Raw genomic sequence first — 21,464 nt, 5'->3', positions numbered from 1 at the left:
AGGCTGCCAGTCCTGCTCCAAGCCCCGTGCTCAGTAGTCCCGTGGCTGAGATGACCATTCTGAGAAACACAGACTTCAGGGACTCACAGCTGTGCTGCCTATTCTCAGTGAAGCCCCTGAAGAACATTCTTGCGTTCTTACCCTCATGACTGGCCTGGCTCTCCTTAAGGATGAGACAAGAAAAATACAAAGTACTGGGGAAAAAACTCACAAAAATCTTTGACAGCCAAACCTCAAAACCATGTGTTAAGAGGAACCAAAGGACAATGGGGACAATTTCTACAAGTTTCTAAAATGTGCAGTCCAGGAAACAGAAAGCTTCCCCAAACTTACTCTTAGCACTGAATTTGTTTTCTTTTCGAGGTCTGCCAGTTTTCTTCAAGCAGTTGTCGCACACAAAACTGCAAAAACAATAGTGGTATGATGAGACTGTATATAATGATGTAAATTGTCAAACCAACAAAATGCAGCATTCAGATATTTTGCTGGCAGTTTAAATCACATTATTATTATAAAATTAAAGAGTGAAGAGGCAGACTGCTTTGATGCCACAATTCCTAAAGCAGACAAACACTTAGAACTTAAATTTAGAACCAACTGCCATCTCTCTTCATTGTTGAATTCTTGCTGACAACAATGAATGAGATGCAGTAGCCACTGCAACTGCCCCACCATTGGCTCTGTGTAGAAATGCCCTCCAGGCCAGGGGAAACTACTTACCCTGAAGGCCAAATGATATCATAGTGCAGAACACAAATCTGATGCATCTTCCGGCCACACTCCTTGCAATCAACGAAACTAGGAGACAAAGAAGGCGCACTGTTAAAGCACACGGAACCACACGACCGGAGTCACTTGTAGATGTCTATGTGTGCATCCACACCTTGTTCTCTGGGTTACTTTGAGTAGTGCTGACATTAATGCATGAGTTGGCTGATTCAGCTATATTTTACAATGCATCCATATGATATCTTCTATAGGAAAAAGCTTTCTTCTTTTCTTTGTACAAGTGCTTCATTCCTCTTTTCTCCCAATCTCCCTTTGCAACCAGAAAGGAAACTTTATTTTTAAAAACTGCTGTGACAAATACATATCTCACAGGCCGGTATTTCTGACACTACTACACATTTTCAAGAACAATGCCTTCTCTAGGTGATTTCACATGCCTAAACTGACTTAAAAAATAGAGAACAATACTTTTAGCATTCTAAACATGTGCTCTTAAGTCTAAAATTGTTTAGGATACTAATGGGAAACATGGCCAGTTCAGAGCAGCCACGCTAGGCCGGAGGCACAAAAACACCAGTTCGGAGTCAGTTACAAAAGGGTGGAACGTGTCAGGCCTGCTGGTAAGTTGACAGGGGTTTGTTCAAGTAAATACTGGTGAAGCGAGAGGATGGACCACCCATTCCCCACAAATCCTCCACACTGTTCTATGGCAGCCCACAACCACGGCTCACCAGAGCTCCGTCACCTCCAGGAACTGACTTACCCAGGAATCTTAAATGCCAAGATGCCTTGAGGTCAGACCTTTGGTTTTTGTCAGCTCCCTCCCTTGCTGCCTCCACAATGCATACCTCCGAGGAGGGGCTGAAGGGACTGGTGAGTAATGTGACTCCCTGTGTGCTCCTGAGTTCTGAGCTATGGCTCCTCTACAGTGTGCCCCTGCCCTTGTTCCCTTAATCTGTCCACTGCACGTGCTATGCAAGCCCTTAGCCATGGGTCTACCCTCATCAGGCTTCTCTGCCCAGTCTGCTGGAGGGAAAGAAAAGACACACACACACAAAACTGTGAAACCATGGCGGCACCCGTTCACGGTCCTGTGGCACTCTCTGACAACCCAGCTCCGTCTGGCTCCCTCTGCCTTCCACGTGGCAGCTGCTCTGAATCTGCACTTCTTTCCTCCAGTGCTGTCCTCCACAAGCCCTGTCTTTGAAAACCCAGTCACTGAGCTCTTCCCTTATGCTAAGAATTTCCAAGGTTGGGGCTAAGAACTTCCTCAACTCCTGTGCCGTCTCCAAAGGTCCCCTGCTCTCAACTATTCCCTCCCATGTCAGGGAAAAGGAGTGCCCCCCAAAACTACACTTGGGCCAGGTACAGTGGCTCACACCTGTAATTCTAGCATGTGGAGAGGCTGAGGTGGAAGGATTGTTTTACCGGGAGTTTAAGACCAGCCTGGGTAAAATATGGAGACCCCATCTCTACAAAAAATTAAAAAATTAGCTGGGCATGGTGGTGTGTGCCTGTAGTCCCAGTCACTTAGGAGGCTGAGCTGGGAGGATGTTTGAGTCTGGGAGGTTGTGGCTGCAGTGAGCTATGATTGCACCACTGCACTCCAGCCTGGGTGACACAGCAAGACCCTGTTTCAAAAACAACAAACAAACAAAATCCAAACAAAACACTGTATTCTAGACCCCATGACATCCATTTTGAATTTCCCCCTTTCTCTCACTCCCAATTATTATTGGCCAACTAGGTGGCTCCCCTTCCCTCAGCCCGCCAGCAAGACCCCCTGCCTGGCTCCGAAAACTCTTGCTTTAATTAGGGTTTCAGTTTCTTGCCTCCTGCTGCTTTGTGTCTCTTAACTAATTTCTCTACTAGAGAACAATGTCTTTCCTCTTCTGATCAATTCACCTCATAGACCAAGGGTGACTTTCCTACATTAGAACCAATGCTATTCTTCAAAACCTCCTCAGCACATTATAGGATAAAGTCTATTGTCAAGAGACAGTGAAATGGCCCTTCACGAAGTTAATCTCTGCCTACCAACCACCCACTCTAGGGGACTTGTAGTTTTATTGAGCAACCTGTGTTCTTTCATGTCTTTGTTTCTAGAATGCTCTGCAGCTTCAACACAAGTATCACCTTGTCCAGGAAACCAGGCCCAACTGTGATGATGCCGCTCTGCCCAGGCGGGGTCCCTTCTGTCTGGGACTCACTTGCACTGTCTCCTGCTGCAGGCTGTGCCATTACCCAGCTGTCTCTCTAGACTACAACCAGCATGAAGAAGGAGACCCCTTTACCCATCCATGTATTCCCTCTGCCTGGCACCTACTACTTGAATGTAATATATTTTGAAATTAAAAAGTAGATATAAGTCAGCCAGGCACAGTAGCTCGCGCCTGTAATCCCAGCACTCTGGGAGGCCGAGATGGGTGGATCACGAGGTCAGGAGTTCAAGACCAGCCTGGTCAAGATGGTGAAACCCCATCTCTACTAAAAACACAAAAAAATTAGCTGGGCTGGTAATCCCAGCCACTCGGGAGGCCAAGGCAGAGAACTGCTTGAACCCGGGAGGCGGAGGTTGCAGTGAGCCGAGATCGTGCTACTGCTCTACAGCCTGGGGGACAGAGCAACACTCATCTCGGGGGGTGGGGTGGAAAAGAGAAGTAGATATAAATCATAATGAAACTATAAAGCCACGGAGAGAAAGACACAATGTGAAAAGAAAGGTAGAAAGTCAGGAAAAACGATCTGCTGGTCACGAGAGGGGTGGGCGCTCTGCCCTGCCGTCTCACCAAGACTACAGCTCTAGGATTTCACATCATCATCCTGTCTGTGTACCAGGTGCTGGGAGAGATGAAATAACCTGCTGAAAGTCAAGCTAGGTTTCCAGAGGTGGCCTGGGTAAAAATCTGTGCCTGCCACTCTAGCCACTGGCTTCCCTGGAGTGAGAGGGTCAGGATAGGGAGAGCAGGATCTGTTTCTTGCTTTGGCTGAGTCACAGCCCACATTTCCCAAGCAGCCAATGCTCCTGGAGCCTGTGCTCACCGTGGGGACAAAAAATAGCCAGTATCGCCATGCCAATTTGGAGTGCCCTCAGAACTTTACACTGGAGACCTGGGAAGAGGCTACCACACTGAAGAAATTCTGCATCTCTTTAGGGGCTGTTATGAAGCAAGGTTAGCAAATGCAACACTATCATTCATCACTGTAGAAAGTGCTTAACAATGGCAAGAACATGCACCAAGCTTTACATTATTTGAGAAAGCAGTTTCCAAGAGATTTTCTTTCTGGTATTTCCCTTTAAATGATACTACTAGTACTATCCCACCAAATATTCCTACCTTTGGTCTCTAAAGATTCATACTAAATGGCTTCTTAAAGACACCCATGACCAAATTATTAGAGAGGTTTTCATAGAACTGAAACATCTATTTAATTTTATCATTGTTAAAATCCAGTAATTAGAGAACATGTTACAGAGACATACATATTTTGTTTAAGTTTAAAAAGAATCTATATCTAAAAGATAACCTCACACCAGAAATTCCACTTATTGCAACATCTTTCCAATGTTTTTACCCACAACCCACTCCATAAGGAGTAACTTTAGCAATTTCATACCAAAATTAAAAGTAAAAAAGAAATAGCTATATACTTACGGTTCGGGGTCTAAGGTATCATTTTTCTTCTTTTCAAACTGATCCTTTGAAATTGTCCTTGTTTTAAAAAAAAGAAAACATGTTGTATTAACTAAAATTTATCTGTTGAGTATAAACTATAGGGCCTGTGGAATGTGATTTTGTAACTAGTTCTTCAAACAAAAAGACATGATGGTCCTTTAAAATCTCAAGTACATATAATAACGGAATGAACAGAAAATTTAATTTCTCAGAACACTACAATTTCTTTTTCCACATATTCCATTACCATTTCTTTTCTTTTCTTTCTTTTTTTTCAGAGACAGGGTCTTGCTCTGCTGCTCAGGCTGGAGTGCAGTGCCGCGATCATGGCTCACTGCAGCCTTAACCTCCAAGGCTCAAGTGATCCTCCTGGGTAGCTGGGACTATAGGAATGCACCACCACGACTGGCTAATTTTTTGATTTTTTGTGGAGATGGGGGTTTCATTATGTTGCCCAGGCTGAATTCAAACTCACCCCGGTTCTAAGTAGCTGGGACTACAGATACAAACCACCACGACCTGTTAAGTTTTTTTCATTTTTTGTAGAGATGGGGGTCTCACTATGTTGCTCAAGCAACAATCCAATTATTAATCACACAACTAAAGAGAATTAAGATGACAAGGGAAATAAATTAAAAATGTAGAATTTCAGTCACTTTGGTTTGTATGTCTTACAAGTTAGGTTTTTTCCTGCATTTGAACAAAGAAAATGGTAAAGCGTAAGTGCCTACACTGCTTGGAAACCGCTCTTGTGGCAAAGCCTTCCTTTCTGTTGGGGGAAGTCACACTGTGGGTAGGGTGCTAGGAATCATGGAGGACTAGGGAACTCAGTCTGACGAAAAGAGGGAACGGTAGACCTGGGCAGATGAGGTGGGTGGCTGGCAGGTTTTTAGATATTTCAAGCATAGAAATGAGTTGATAACACAATTTGTGCATTTGCTTTTTCTTGCCACACACACGCCATTGTATCACTCGAAAGTAACAGCTGGATAATAAATACTGGAAATAAAAGTTTAATCCTGTGCAGGAATGAACTAACAAAGTCATACCTGTCCACTTTGGAGCCGATAAACAATAGGTAAAGAAAGCACTAGTGAGGGAAGGAGACACATTTATACTTTAGGCCAAAAAATGGGGTACTGGAATCCATTAATCTGCATTAGAGCTCAGCAACTGAAAGGATGGAGGTTTAAGTAGAGATAAACTAAATGTAAAGGGCAGGGGATGTACACCAAACTCATTTTTTGCTACTGCCAGTTCTGTTAATGGGGCTACCTGGTTTCTCAGGTATAACTGAAAATTTACACGGTCAGGCATGGTGGTCCCAGCACTTCGGAAGGCCAAGGCAGGAGGACTGCTTGAGGCCAAGAGCTCGAGACCAGCCTGGGTAACACAGTGAGACCCCATTTAAAAAAATAAAAATTAAAATAAAGAAAATTTATAATTCCCCAAAATGGAAGTTGACAACAACTAGGAAAAACCAATTATTTTAGAAGAAAAGACAAACCAAGGTCAAGAGAGAGCAGTGGTCTACAGTGGTAAGCCATAGTACCACTGCCTTGAATGATAAAGGCAGAAGTGGCACTGTGGTTCAGCCAAAACACATTTTTCAGTGTAAATATGTATGTATACACATATTCAAATTAAATGCGAGCATAATTAATATGCAACAAACCCCACAACACTACACACTGTAATCTCAGCACTTTGGAAGGCCCAGGCAGGTGGATTGTGCTTCAGTGTAGGAGTTTAAGACCAGCTTGGGCAACATGGCGAGACCTCGTCTCTACAAAAAATACAAAAAATTAGCTGGGTATGGTGGCATGCCCCTGTAATCCCAGCTACTTGAGAGGCTGAGAAAGGAGGATTGCTTGAACGAGTTGAGATAGTGCCACTGCACACCACTCAGGTGACAGAATGAAAACCTGTCTCAAAAACAAAAAACCAAAAAACATTGCATGAAAGTCAAAATGGCAGTGGTACTTTCCTTACAGTCATTGGTAAGAGGAAAAAACAATTTAAGGTCACCCTCCCTCACCCCAGAAAAAATGACAGGACGGTACTTACGTCTGGGGCTGTGAAGGGTCGTCACCCAGGGTCACATTCTCGCCCTGGATCTCTGTGAAACACTTCTCACAGAAATGATACCTGTCAGCAAGAAGGCCATACTTGGGTGAACTGGTCCATCATAACACACAGCCACCCAAGCAACGAAGCCACCAATCAGAGCAGGGCAGAGCACCACGACGAAGGGGGGGCGTTGTTGGTTGATTGATGGGTCAGTGAGGACAATGAAAGGAACAGGGGGCAGGTGGGGAAAGGCAGGATTAGAGAACAAGGAAGGGAACAAATAGCACAGACACAGAGGTAAGACGCAGACACCAAGACAACACAGAGCAGAAAGCCAAGGCAAAGCATTGATTAGCATTCGGTCTCATTGCACACATCACAGGCCATCATCACTAACAACGACAGGCTCGGTCCGGCTCCAAGAGGCAAATGTTTTCAAGGAGTTGTTAATACTACAATTGCATGGAGCCCAAATTTAGGAATCTGAATTTTGTTCTTACTCAGAGAAAGTAAAATATAACTCTAGGGTTTGAGATGGAAAAATTTACTTGAACAAAACAGTCTGACAAAAGGCCTTAAAAAAGCAATTTAAACTGAAATAGCTTTATTTTTCAAAATGGAAAATTTATGCTTGACAGCAATTCAGAGATTTTATTTCCGGTATTAAGCCAGATCTTTAAATGCATGAAAATGCTGAGCACCCAGAACTGATTTTATTTTATTTTATTTATTTATTTTTTTTTTGAGACGGAGTCTCGCTTTGTCGCCCAGGCTGGAGTGCAGTGGCCAGATCTCAGCTCACTGCAAGCTCCGCCTCCCGGGTTTACGCCATTCTCCTGCCTCAGCCTCCCGAGTAGCTGGGACTACAGGTGCCCGCCGCCTCACCCGGCTAGTTTTTTGTATTTTTAGTAGAGACGGGGTTTCACCATATTAGCCAGGATGGTCTCGATCTCCTGACCTCGTGATCCGCCCGTCTCGGCCTCCCAAAGTGCTGGGATTACAGGCTTGAGCCACCGCGCCCGGCCTACAGAACTGATTTTAATTTTTTCCTGTTTTTTTTTTTTTCATGTTAATCATTCAGTTAATTGTGTTACAATACAAATGAAACCAAATCCATATTCTAGACAAACATTTAACATAAATGCAGTCAGGGTCAAAGACTTTCCACCCATTTATCAATATGAATATACAGAGTAAGAAATGTGATATATTGTATAAGAAATACAATATATGTAAATCCATGAACAATCTTTGAAAATTCAATTCTAAGCTTTGATGTGACATTTTTGGTACTGGGACCAATCATCCATCAATCGGAGAGACTTAGCCAATGACTGTTCTGACTTGGGGGCAATCCAAGTTAAGTGAATTTAGAGTTAATCTTTAAAGAACAATCTGCATTTGAGAAATTATCCATCACCCCAATTTCTTGTAAGACAATATAGAGCCTGGGCTCAAGCTATCAAATACGAACAACTAAAATAAAAACTACTAAATGTTTGGAAAGAACATAAATGAGAAATCAACAGAAATCAGGCTGATGCTGCATAAAACGACACGAGTACACAAGAATACCGTAAAAATAAACAAGCGGGCGGAGGTGGATCACACAAGCGAGAAGAATGAGTGTCAGGTAGCAACGGCAGCACGAATGCAGTTTAGTGCTCAAAACTATGTCTACGAGATGCCAGGAAGGATTAGTATTAAAAACAGTGCGATAGGACTCGAGCGCCAGGCTGAACCACCAAGTGCAGAACGGGACACGGCAGCTGCAGTCTCACTCACTTGCGCATTCACACGGCTACAGGAGACTGAGGTGTGGGCCACCGTGTGGCCAGTTCACCACCACTAGGACAGGTCCCCCACAAGTCCCAAATCTAATCTTAATTCAATATACTGAGCATTTTGTCTGCTGTATTTCACTAACCCCACACACACAGCACATTTTAAAGCATACAACTTCAGAGCATGCACAACATCTCAAGATGAGCCATTTTTTTTGCCTTTGGTTGATGAGGAACATGACAGATTCACTGGATTAATGAAGGTTTCTTGCTGGGACTAATTTATTTGGGACTAACTCAACTAATAAATTATGTCAGGATTTAAAACTCTGACAGGGAACAGGCAGATTAATGTTTTTCTTTAAATATGTATTTTTTTTTTCCTGAATGAACTACAGCAATATTCTGGCCATTCACTATTTTGTAAATATCCTAAAATCCTGTATGGAGAAGAACTTCCATGTGCAGGAGGGCATGGTCATCACTGGCAAGAAGGAATTAAAGTACAGAAACTATAAACCAATTCAGTGGCAACCAAAACGATATGCAAAAAAGACATTCCCTCAATCCCCAATACTTCCCTTTTATAAGTAAAACTCCAAATTGAGTGCTCCATTCATGTTAACAATCAAACACACAGCACTATGGCCAGCTAGAAGGGACGGTTCAAGACATTCTGAAATGAAACTCCCATCGTAATCACAGGTGAGTCTAAATGGTTTTAAAATCCTGGAGAAATTCTTTGCTTCTATTCAAGGACAGCAAGCCCAGTAACATCCAGGAAACAAGGACCATAAACCTATCTTTTCCCACCGAGGAAAGTGACACAGAGGGAGACACTGGTGGTGGAATGGCAACGCTTGCGGTGGCTGGGAAACTGAGACTCTTCCTGTATGACTGACTCTCATCCTGGAAAATCCAAGGATCAGAACCGGGGAGGCAAAGCATGTCAACAGACTCCTTGTCTGCCCCAAAACTGCTGGAGAAATGGACAATTTAGCCTGTTCATGTTTAAGAAGGGGAGGAAGAGGGGCCCATGGCTTCACTTTATTACTGTTCTGAGAGATGAAGAAAGCACACAGAACAGACACCAGTCACCCCCAACTAGTAAAATCAGCTAGAGCAACCCTGGCAGTCAGTGAATGCTAGATGTTATTGTCAGACTGCCCCTACCTTCTTACCTAGTCCACACTTTATTCTCCCCGGAAACACATAAAGATTTAGAAATTTGCTTTTCAACTTAAGCACCCAGATGACATTTTGCCTGGTGTGAAGGAAGCAGCTTGATGAATATGGAATTGCAAAGGAGAAATACTTCACATAATCCAGTAATGATGCATTTCAGGGTTGCTAAAGTTAGTACAATGTAACTGCATAGTTTATCTGTAAGGGTAATTTAATATATGGAGTAAGTTTTCAAATGCAGATTGTTTTAAGTACCATATCAGTACATATGAATAACTGGGAATATCTATAGATAATATTTATATTATCTATAGATACTAACTGGGAAAGCTAAAGAACAGTTTTTCCAACATGAGTTACTTTCAAATTTGCAAAGTATGAAAACAAGTGAAAACGTAACCATACGCTCACTTATATATTAGGGTTTCACTTGTTTAAATGGTCTGCAGGATTTTTTATTGTTCTAAGTGCCCAGTAAAAATGAAGTTCTATACAGAAATAAGACGTTTCAGAACTTTCAAGATGGTCCTGTGTTTATACGCCATCAATGACTCTTTGATCCTACCAATTCCATTTAACTTTAATTGTTCTCAATGTAAAAGACCAAAACCTGTGCAAATCAGCAAAGGCAGGGTCCCAACAGACTCAGGAACAGGCCCCACAACACTTTAGAGAGAGTGGTAAACAATCTACCTTTCTTATAGACCAAAACTGTGTTGGGCAATGTAGCAGAGGTGGCATTTTTCTGGGTATAGTTAATATCAACCTTTCTCTTAAGATATCATTAACTTTATTTTGCTTGGCACAAATGGTTTTTAAAGTGCATTCCTATTCATTATTGCATCATTGGGGACTTGACAAAATGAGGCTGCGAGGGAAGACGCTATTGTTTGTATCATGGACAAAGCTAAGCTTAATACATTAATACATCATGGGGTGTGCTGAAGTCATGGGGCTAAAACTGTAAAAGGAGTGGCCAGAACTTCCAGAAGAGCAGCAAGTCACTATGGGAAAGATTCCATTAGGAAGGGGCTATGGTATCATTTTAAACTTGATCATAAAATGTTTCTATTGATAAAGGGGAAGTTGAGATGGAAATCAGACTCCGAATGTTAAACTATTTTCAGCAGGACAATTGCACAGGCTGCACTTCCAGCAGAGATGCAGTTTAGGGTCTGCCCTTCTCCCTTGCACTGGTGTTTCACTACACTGAACAGTAATAGGAATAAGCAGGCCAGGCTTATTCCTAATAGAAAAGGCTTAGGAACCTTTTTTTAGAGACATTTTTGTGTCAAAAGGATTTTTTAAAATACAGGATTTTGATGGGAGTTACTACTTATCTTGAATATGGTTTTTTAAAAAACATAGAAGAATTAAAACAACCACAAAATTCCAACATTTTCAGGCCTGTGAACAAATAACAAACAGGCTTCTGTCTTCTTTGAAGTATAGGACATAATTACTGCATCCAAACGAGAGTGAAATAATACAAAACGCCAAACTCCAGTGTTGACGGTTAATACTTGAACCTAAAGACAAAGAATAGGCACAAAGCTCTATCTTGGCCACAGAGAATCCAGCTGCTGGCTCATAAAATGGAGGCAACGTCACAGTTTGAGCAAGATTCCTGACCTGTGCCTCCACGCATGGTGTGCTTACACTGCAGCCGCACATGGACACTTACACGCTGCGGTACAGATAAGCTGACTTCTCAAACAACCCCAAAACTACGCAAGGTGTATTTGTGTGGGAAACCACAACAAAAAATATTATTTTCATTCTCCATCTATTTTAAGACAGGAGATCTATTCTTTAGCCATCTTCATATTCCAAAAGAATGGCAAGTATTTCTTAGGCAGATCCACCACTCACAAAATCCTGAAATGGCCATCTTATAATAGGAGGGTGATTCTTGAACTCAATTAAAACACCAGATCTCATTTTGTATCATGCTGCTAGTGTCAAATTTAAAAATAAAGATCATGGACCCTTTTCCTCTGCCTCAAAGGAAGTAGCACTTGTGCAAGTCTTTCCATGAGACTGACCTGGCCAAATTACCCAGGCAAATATTTGCAGGCAGAATAGTAAAATCCACATTTTCTACTCTATGAACATCTTTAAAAAGGCATGCCAACCTTTATCAGAGTTACTCTCAACTTCAGAGGCTTGCTTCTAGGGTTGCGTTTTAGAACAGGCATGGCTGAAGAAAGAACGTACCTAATTAAGTAGTACGGCAAGACTTGACTCAGAGGTTACAGTTTTTACACTATAAAAGTATGCTTTATAACTAAGAGGCCATCCGTGTGACTAACAAGACACTGAAATCGAGCTACTTTTCTTTTTTTCAAATAGAGATGGGGGTCTCACTATGTTGCCAAGGCTGATAACGTAACTCCTGGGCTCAAGCGATCCTCCCACCTCAGCCTCCCAAAGTGCTGGGATTACAGGTGTGAGCCACCACACCCGGCCTGAAATTGGGCCACTTTTTATTGGAACTTCAGGAAAGAAATAATGTACACAGACTATAACCAGATGAACGTGCCTTGCCCTAAGACATAATACAGGATGCTGCTTGACACTTACCTATTCTGATAGCTGTAGTAGGCAGCATCGCGAGGAATGGTACACAGCTGCTTCCCATAGCAGCACAAAGTCTGTGGGGAAAACTCATACTGCAAAAATAAAGGAGAAATACTTTTATATAAAAACACATTCCATTTACTGTCCTATAATGTTCTAGTCTACTATAAAGACTAGTAAATTATCTCTGTTATTATATTAGATAGTTTTCTAACAATTTTAGTAGCTTTAAAGACATTTTGAGATAGCATGTGATACAACTGGCTCTAAGAAACATTTATTACAGACAGGTACCACGGGCAGCGGGGCAGCCAGAAATACTTCCTCATGGCCTCCCTCAGTAAGTGCCTATACACCCAGCTCTGATCACCCATCACATCACTTCAGGCATCAACTGTGTCACCAGAGAGCAGACTGCACATATGCACTCCCAGTACACAGGTGTGGTCTCATATTAGTGTAACACCCCTCTGGCTGGATTAACTAGGAAAATTCACTTTCTGGAAAAACTTAAAACTGTACCTTGCGTCCACAGCAATATCCAAGGGACTGCATGACTGGGTCAATTTCCTGCTCAAAGACCTCTGCAAGCTTACTGCAAAACTTATAGACTCGGGATGTCTTGCGATTATAGAGCCAGGCATTGTTGAACATGAGCCAGACGTCGTCCACGTACTGCCAGGGCTCTTGGTACTGCCCTGTGTCCAGCTTCCGCTTGATGGTGGAGAGGTCCATGGGATTCTTTACGATGTCAAAATAATCCTTTTAAAAAAAACAATGGTCTCAGGGAATCCCCCAACATCCAAATGCCAGTCATATCTGGCAGCTTTGTTTTAAAATAATAGAAACAGAAAGTACCAAAATAACTTCCATTCCCAACAGTAACAAATGGGAAATGAAAAGAAAATAACCTCTGATGCAACTGACTTTACTCACTAAAAGTATAATTAGTATTTTCAGGTATGATCGCATTATAATACTTCAAAGGCAAAGATAAAGAAAAATTGTTGGCTGGGCGCGGTGGCTCAAGCGTGTAATCCCAGCACTTTGGGAGGCCGAGACGGGCGGATCACTAGGTCAGGAGATCGAGACCATCCTGGCTAATATGGTGAAACCCCGTCTCTACTAAAAAATACAAAAAGCTAGCCAGGCGACGTGGCGGGCGCCTGTAGTCCCAGCTACTCGGGAGGCTGAGGCCGGAGAATGGCGTAAACCCGGGAGACGGAGCTTGCAGTGAGCTGTGATCTGGCCACTGCACTCCAGCCCAGGGACAGAGCGAGACTCCGTCTCAAAAAAAAAAAAAAAAAAGAAAAATTGTTAAAAGATACTTCTAACAGAAAATTTTAAAAATAGATCTTTAATCCACTGAATTAAAATAGTGAACCAGTTTATCAAACAGTGTGTATTTCTAGATATTCACTCTTGATCCTGGCAAGCAAAATGAAATTCCAAGACAAATATAAACACAAAGCTAGTAATTACTGCTACATAGAATCTGCTGGGTCCCCATGGCCTTTGCAAGGCTATCCAGGAATATAAAAGAGAGAAGCCTAAATATTTTTTTACATTTGATGTTCATAAATTCTTTCAGACAAAAGTGACACAAGGATCCAAATATAAAGTGAAGTCTCAGGGGCATGTGCTTCCCTTGCTTCAGTGCACCCCTCCAACGACCGGGGCTTCATGAACAAGTGAAATCAAACAAAATAAACACTTTCATTGATAACTGTTAACAGACAACAGTTTTTTATATTAGGAGAACAATCTTCAAGGCAGGGGGATTATTTAATCTAATTTCAAGAGATAAAACAACGGACACTCAAAAGTCACACCAGCAAAGTTATAATCTAATTTCAAGGGATAAAACAATGGACACTCAAAAGTCACACCAGCAAAGTTATAATCTAATTTTACGAATTAACTTACTGGAATTCCAAGGAGCTGGGGATCTACAGGCTGCCGGAAAGGTAATGACTCTGGGTCCTGTCGATACAGTGCTTCTAGGGTCGGCATCAGGGCCTGGCGTAACTCCTCTGGTTTAAAGACTGCAGAGAAAACATCAAGAAAAGACACTCTGTAAAAGGTGCTCAGATCCCTCCTACCTCACATTTAAAACAGAATCCTGGCTGCTGTGACGTCCCAACCATGATGCTCCTAAGGCACTCGAGGGGCTCTCGTCCATCACCATAAGGACTAAAGCTTCTGAAAACACACTAGTGTCAGAACTGCGTTCAGGTTGAGAGGCAAAATACAACGAGAAGTTTGCATCTTCTATGAAAGGTTTCCAACATTTAAAAACTTGCTGAAAAAGAAAGTAAAGCTAACTCCCAAATCTGTCTCATTCATCAAACTGGGTGGCAAATAAAGCCATTTCAGGCTGGGCGTGGTGGCTCACATCTGTAATCCCAGCACTTTGAGAGACTGAGGCGGGCAGATCACCTGAGGTCAGGAGTTCAAGACCAGCCTGACCAATGTAGTGAAACCTTGTCTCTACTAAAAACACAAAATTAGCCGTGTGTGTGGGAGGGGCCTACAAGCCCAGCTACTCGAGAGGCTGAGACAGGAGAATCGCTTGAACCCAGGAGATGGAGGCTGCAGTGAGCCGAGATGGCGCCACTGCTTGGGCAACGAGAGCAAAACTCTGTCTCAAAAAAAAAAAGAAAAAAGAAAAAAAAAAAAAAAAGTCATTTCATTGGAAGGGACCTTAAAAGATCCTCTGAGGAAAGTCTTTTTATTCTTGGCTAAATTAAATTCAGGCCACTAGAGACAAATGGTTTTGAATCTCATAAACGTAAACAGTAATAGAGATACAAAATAAAGCATTTTAATAAAAAGTTCCATATTGCTACTCCCACATTTACTAATGCGAATTTCTCCAACCCCTCAGCCACCTCACTGCCTACTACATTTTCTATTGTCACTAATACAAACATAAATACTGGCTGCCAAATACATTCAAGATGGTACATTCATACAAACCCTCAATGAGTATGGGAACAGGTGCCGGGGAAGCTGCTCGGTGTGGGAGGCCGGCCAGTCAGCAGGCAGCGTGTCATGACCCCACCTGGCTCATGTTCACTCACACAGAGAAGAAACTGGAGGCAAAGATGTCTCAGGCGTTCTGATGCCTTGGCTTACAAGTGACACGTATTTTTTTCTTTGTGTTCTTGTAATTTTTAATTTATTATTTTTGAGACAAAGTCTCACTCTGTTGCCCAGGTTGGGGGACACTGGCATCATCTCAGCTCACTGCAGCTTCAACCTCCCAGGTTCAAGTCATCCTCCTGCCTCAGTCTCGGGAGTAACTGGGACTACAGGTGTGTGCTACCATGCCTGACTCATTTTTAAATTTTTTTGTGGAGATGAGCTCTCACTATGTTGTCCAGGCTGGTCTTGAACTCCTGAGCTCAAGCATTCCCCCCTGCCTCAGCCTTCCAAAGTGCTGAGGTTACGGGCATTGAGCTATCGTGCCCAGGTTTTTTTGAGACAGAGTCTTGCTCTCTCACCCAGGCTGGAGTGCAGTGATACAATCTTGGCTCACAGCAACCTCTGCCTCCTGGGTTCAAGCGATTCTCCTGCATCAGCCTCCCGAGTAGCTGGAATTACAGGTGCCCACCACCACGCCCAGCTGATTTTTGTATTTTTAGTAGAGATGGGGTTTCACCATGTTGGCCAGGCTGGTCTCAAACTCCTGACCTCAAATGATCCACCTGCCCTGGCCTTCTAAAGTGCTGGGATTACAGGCACGAGCCACTGTGCCTAGCCATCATGGCCAGCTCATTTTATATTTTCAGAGACAGAGTCCTGCTCTGTCGCCCAGGCTGGAGTGCAATGTGGCGCCATCATAGCCACTGCATCCACTAACTCCTGGGCTCAAGTGATCTTGTGGTATTAGTATGTTGCCCAGGCTGGTGGTATTGAACTCTCGGCCTCAAAGTGATTCCAGCCTCTCAAAGCAATTAAGATTATAGGTGTGAGCCACTGGGGCCTGGTCCGTTTTTTGTATCTTGAAAATATTTTTTTTTGAAATGGAGTTTTGCTCTTGTTGCCTAGGCTAGAGTACAATGGCACGAACTCAGTTCAGTGCAACCTCCGCCTCCCGGGTTCAAGCGATTCTCCTGCCTCAGCCTTCCGAGTAGTTGGCATTACAGGCGTGTGCCACCACACCCAGCTAATTTTGTATTTTTAGTAGAGACTGGGTTTCTCCATATTGGTCAGGCTGGTGTCGAACTCCCGACCTCAGGTGATCTGCTCTCCTCAGCCTCCCAAAGTGCTGGGATTACAGGTGTGAGCCACCGCCCCCAGCTGAAAAGATTTCTTACAACAGATAAGTGGGAAACTGTAATTTAAAAATCAGATTAAAATATGGTAAACATTTAAAGTTCCAGTTGGGAAGGGGCAAGTATGAGGTACATGGATCTGCCATCAATTTTGTGTGGGGTGGAGATGGTCTAACTTGACAAATTCTAGAAAGCACCATATGATTCCTAACTGGTGAAAGCAAAAGTTAAAATTCGAAGGAAAACCCCATTTGTTTAAGAGGCTCACTTTAGAGATGAAAACAGGCGCACCAAGAACATGCCTCAGGGCTCATTCCCATCAGAGCCCAGGATCCAGACTCTTGACCAACCTCCGCAGACACCACCTCCTCTCTAGGGCACCTGGCTGCTTCAGACCTCCGATAGCGGCTTGAGGTCTGGGCAACCAGGTAAAAACCCCGAGATGCAGCACTCAAGCACACGGTCCCCAGCACTTGAAAGTGCAAAGGCCTGGTCTAGGGTGCAGATGTGCCCTTCAGAAGCATCAGAAACACACATCCTTGCTTCACACTAACTCCTTTCTTCTGTTTTATGCAGAGATGAAGTAGCATTTGGTAGTCTTTGAATAACTCATTATAAGAAAACAATTATGTAACGAATAGCCTTTTGATTTCTCTAAATGAGGGGCTGGCAAATTATGACCAACAGGCCAAATGTCGCCAGCTGCTTGCTTTTCTGTATGGCCCAAGAGCTAACAATGGATTTCACATTCTTTAACGTTTGGCAGAAAAAAAAGAAAAGAATATTATTTCATGACATGTGAAAATCACACAAAATTCAAGTGTTAGTCTCCAAAAATACAGCTTTATTGGTGCATAGCTATGCTCATTCGTTCATATAGGATCTGTAGCTGCCTCCGCACCACAGTGGCAGCACTGAGGAGTGGTAACAGAGGCCTCAGGATGCACAAAGCCCACAGCATGGAACACCAGGCCTCTGCACGGAGAAGGCCTGCAGACCCTGTTCTAGACCCTGTCACCGCCCCAGTGGTAATTGGGAGTGACAGGGCCTGAAACAAGGGTCACTTTGGTTGACCATTTATTCATTCATTAAATAACTATTCAAAATTCCCTGCTGAGGAGAGCATTTTCTCTCTCTCTTTTTTTTTTGAGACAGAGTTTCGCCCTTGCCCAGGCTGGAGCGCAGTGGTGCGATCTCGTACAGGCGTGAGCCACTGCACCCGGCCGAGGAGAGCATTTTCAAACTCCTGTCTTTACCAGCACCTTTCTGTAAGAAGATCCCACATGTGCAGAAGTGAAGTCAGGAGTGTGTGTGAACTGCACACACGGCAGGGTTGCTGCAGCGCACCAGCAGCTCCCAAAAATGCGTCTCTCAGGCCCTTGGAGGCTGCTGTCTCATATCTCAGTCCCCAGCCCCTGTGACTACTGAAATTTCACCAAATGAGAAATTTCATCAAATGAATAATATTACAAAAAATAAAAACTCAGTTCCTCGGTCACCCTGGTCACTTTTTTTTTTTTTTTGAGACAGAGTCTTGCTCTGTCGCCCAGGCTGGAGTGCAGTGGTGCGATCTCTGCTCACTGCAAGCTCCGCCTCCAGAGTTCACGCCATTCTCCTGCCTCAGCCTCCCGAGTAGCTGGGACTACAGGCGCCTGCCACCGCGCCCGGCTAATTTTTTGTAATTTTAGTAGAGACGGGGTTTCACCGTGTTAGCCAGGATGGTCTCAATCTCCTGACCTCGTGATCCACCTGCCTCGTCCTCCCAAAGTGCTGGGATTATGGGCGTGAGCCCCCGCGCCCAGCCACCCTGGTCACATTTTAGGTGCTCAAGTTATCTATGTACTGTAAGATGAAAATTATTTCATCAAAACTGAAACTTTTTTTTTTTTTTTTGAGACGAGGTCTTCTGGAGTACAGCAGTATAATCACAGCTCACTGCATGCAACCTTGACCTTCTAGGCTCAAGCAACTCTCCTAACTTTGCCTCATGAGTAGCAAGGACTATAAGCGTGCCACAACCAGCTATATTTTTATTTTTTCTGTAGACACAGGGTCTCACCATGTTGCCCAGGCTGGTCTTGAACTCTGGCCCTCAAGTGATCCTCCAAAAGTGCTGGAATTGCAGGTGTGACCCCCCCAATGCCCAGCTTGAAACAATTTTGTTTTGTTTTGAGATGAAGTTTCTCTCTTGTTGCCCAGTCTGGAGTGCAATGGCACGGTCTCAGCTCCCTGCAACCTCCGCCTCCTGGGTTCAAGTGATTCTTCTGCCTCAGCCTCCCAAGTAGCTGGGATTACAGGCATGCGCCACCATGCCCAACTAATTTCTGTATTTTTAGTAGAGACAGGGTTTCACCATGCTGGCCAGGCTGGTCTGGAACGCCTGAGCTCAGGTGGTCCGCCCGCCTCGGCCTCCCAAAGTGCTGGGGTTACAGGTGTGAGCCCCACGCCCGGCCTGAAACAACTTCTACAACACTAGATCATCATTTGCCTTTTGCGCTACGTCAGACATCTGCACAGATGGGAAAAAGCAATCTTTCTTTTTTTGAGATGGAGTCTCACTCCACTGCCCAGGCTGCAGTGCAGTGGTGTGATCTCGGCTCACTGCAACCTCCGCCTCCTGGGTTCAAGTGATTCTCCTGCCTCAGCCTCCTGAGTAGCTGGGACTACAGGTGAATGCTGCCACACCCGGCTAAAAAGCAAAAGCAAAGGAAATGAAAGCCAACATCATCAAACTCTATTGTTATCATACGCTGCTGCTGCTGTACAGTCCCAAGAAAAAAATACCAGCCATGCTTAAGAAAATTTGTTTAAAAAAAATTTTTTTTTTTTTGGTAGAGATGGGTTCTTGCTATGTTGCCCAGGCTGCTTTGAACTCCTGGCCTCAAGTATCCCTCCTGCCTTAGCCTCCCAAAGTCCTTGGATTACAGGCATGAGCCACTGCTTCCGGCCAAGAAAAAATATTCTTTATTTTTGAGACAGGGTCTCACTCTCTCATCCAGGCTAGAATGCATTGGCACAATCATGGTTCACTGCAGCCTCAACCTCTTCGGCTCAAGCAATCCTCCCACCTCAGCCTTCTGAGCCACTGGGACCACAGGTGCACTACCACACCTGGCTAATTTTTAAATTGTTTTATAGAGACAGGGTCTTACTACATTGCCCAGGCTGGTCTTGAACTCCTGGCTGTAAGTGATCCTCCTGTCTTGGCCTCCCAAAGAGCTGGGATTATAGGTGGGAGCCACTGTGCCCACTCATTTCTTAGTTATTTTTGAGATAGGGCCTTGCTCTGTTGTCCAGGTTGGAGTCCAACAGTGCCATCACAGCTTGCTGCAGCCTTGGACCCCTGAGCTCAAGTGACCCTGCTGCCCCAGCCTCCTGAGTAGCCAGGACTACAGGCAGGCACCACCACACTTGGCTAATTTTTAATTTTTTGTAGAGACAGGGTCTTACTATGTTGCTCAGGCTGGTCTTGAACTCCTGGCTTCAAGTGATCCTCCCACTTTGGCCTTTCAAAGTGCTGAGAATACAGACGTGAGCTACCACACCTGGCCGAAAAAATATTCTTGACGAGGTGGTAAGAAGTATTCCTTGTATTAAAGCTCAGCCTTTGGTACATCTTTTTTTTTTTTTTTTGAGACGGAGTCTCACTCTGTCGCCCAGGCTGGACTGCAGTGGCGCGATCTCGGCTCACCGCAAGCTCTGCCTCCCGGGTTCATGCCATTCTCCTGCTTCAGTCTCCCGAGTAGCTGGGACTACAAGTGCCTGCCACCATGCCTGGCTAATTTTTTATATTTTGTTTAGTAGAGACGGGGTTTCACCGTGTTAGCCAGGATGGTCTTGATCTCCTGACCTCGTGATCCGCCCGCCTCGGCCGCCCAAAATGCTGGGATTACAGGCTTGAGCCACCGCGCCTGGCCTCCTGGTACATGTCTTTTAGTCTGTGTGATGAAATATTCAGTGTATCTCATCACACAGAATAAAAGATGTGTGCTGCATATGCACAGTGGCCACATTAGGAGGCAGTACTTGTGCAAGTGTCAGAATTTACAGCTGAAGTAGCTGCTTGCCCTCATGGACCCCTTAAAACTTTCAAGAATGACTGAGAGATAAGCTATAGTTACTAACTCTAGTTATATGTCAGACATTTTCTCAGAAATGAACAAAGAGGGACAGTTACTTCAAGGACAACTGACAATATTTGTTGCCAATGATAAAATCTGGACTTTCATTAAAAAATCAAATGTTTTGGAAAACCTGTACATGGGCTTGAAATCGTCTCAAAATTTATTATTACTATTACTTTTTGAGACAGGGCCTCACTCTGTCACCCAGGCTGGAGTACAGTGGCATGATCATGGCTCACTGCATCTTTGACCTCCCAGGCTCAGGTGATTCTCCCACTTCAACATCTTGAGTAGCTGCAGCTACAGGCATGCACTACCCATGCCCAGCTTTTTTTTTTTTTAATAGAGATTAGGTTTCGCCATGTTGCCTAGGCTGGTCTTGAACTCCTGAGATCCAGGCTAGAGTGCAGTGGTACAATCATAGACCCTGAATTCCTGGGCTCAAGCAAACTTTCCCCCTCAGCCTCCCAAAATGCTGAGATTACAGGCGTGAGCCACCACGCACGCCCTGCTTTTCAAAGTTGGTAAGACTTGTTTGAAGAGACTGATGGTGGTATTAACAAATGTGATTTTTTTTTGACACTGTATAGTGAAATATGTTAACATATGGAAAATCTGCAGAACTTAGTGTCAATTGAAAAAAAAATAATGCAAGCACAAACCATCCATTCCAAGTACAAGATGGATCAATGGATTCTAATGTCATAGAGTATGAAATATCCAGTGCTACAGATTCTGGTTCAATGTCGTAACTAACCTTTAAGAAACTTTCACTGGTTTAATTTTGGTATAGTATCAAAGACTATCCACAATCAGCTGAAAAGGCTATGAAAATACTTCTCCCTTTACCAACTACAGGATTTTCTTCACACACTTCAACCAAAATAACCAATCACAACACAGTAAATGCAGAGGCAGATGCCCTTAATAACATCATTATTCTTATTTTTGTTTTGGAAAAATTATTTTTCATATAAATGTTTTCTATGGGTGCCATGTAACAGACTATTTTATTTTATTTTATTTATTTATTTA

The 21,464-nt window shown here is 43.7% G+C and overlaps 2 protein-coding genes across 5 annotated transcripts in view; both read right to left on the bottom strand.

Annotated features, from left to right (window-relative positions):
• Positions 1 to 21,464, bottom strand: part of TRAP1 (TNF receptor associated protein 1) — a 427,467-nt gene that overhangs the window by 94,464 nt on the left and 311,539 nt on the right. The window lies entirely within an intron of this gene.
• CREBBP (CREB binding protein) overlaps positions 1 to 21,464 on the bottom strand; it is a 157,816-nt gene that overhangs the window by 22,918 nt on the left and 113,434 nt on the right. For 2 of the 4 annotated variants that reach the window (XM_050774143.1, XM_050774145.1), the window contains 7 exons: positions 13,952 to 14,070; positions 12,548 to 12,787; positions 12,029 to 12,117; positions 6,474 to 6,554; positions 4,386 to 4,442; positions 721 to 798; positions 334 to 401 (listed from right to left, as the gene is read on the bottom strand). In XM_050774143.1, coding sequence (XP_050630100.1) covers positions 334 to 401; positions 721 to 798; positions 4,386 to 4,442; positions 6,474 to 6,554; positions 12,029 to 12,117; positions 12,548 to 12,787; positions 13,952 to 14,070 — 732 coding nt within the window. Of the gene's footprint in view, positions 1 to 333; positions 402 to 720; positions 799 to 4,385; positions 4,443 to 6,473; positions 6,585 to 12,028; positions 12,118 to 12,547; positions 12,788 to 13,951; positions 14,071 to 21,464 lie in introns of all 4 variants that reach the window. The other 2 variants (XM_050774146.1, XM_050774144.1) reach the window with 1 other exon arrangement.

The sequence above is a fragment of the Macaca thibetana genome, chromosome 20, assembly GCF_024542745.1.
Source record: "Macaca thibetana thibetana isolate TM-01 chromosome 20, ASM2454274v1, whole genome shotgun sequence".
NCBI classification, from domain to species: Eukaryota; Metazoa; Chordata; class Mammalia; order Primates; family Cercopithecidae; genus Macaca; species Macaca thibetana.
The sequence above is the reverse complement of the archived record's forward strand: the minus strand, read 5'-3'. Positions and strand labels throughout refer to the sequence as shown.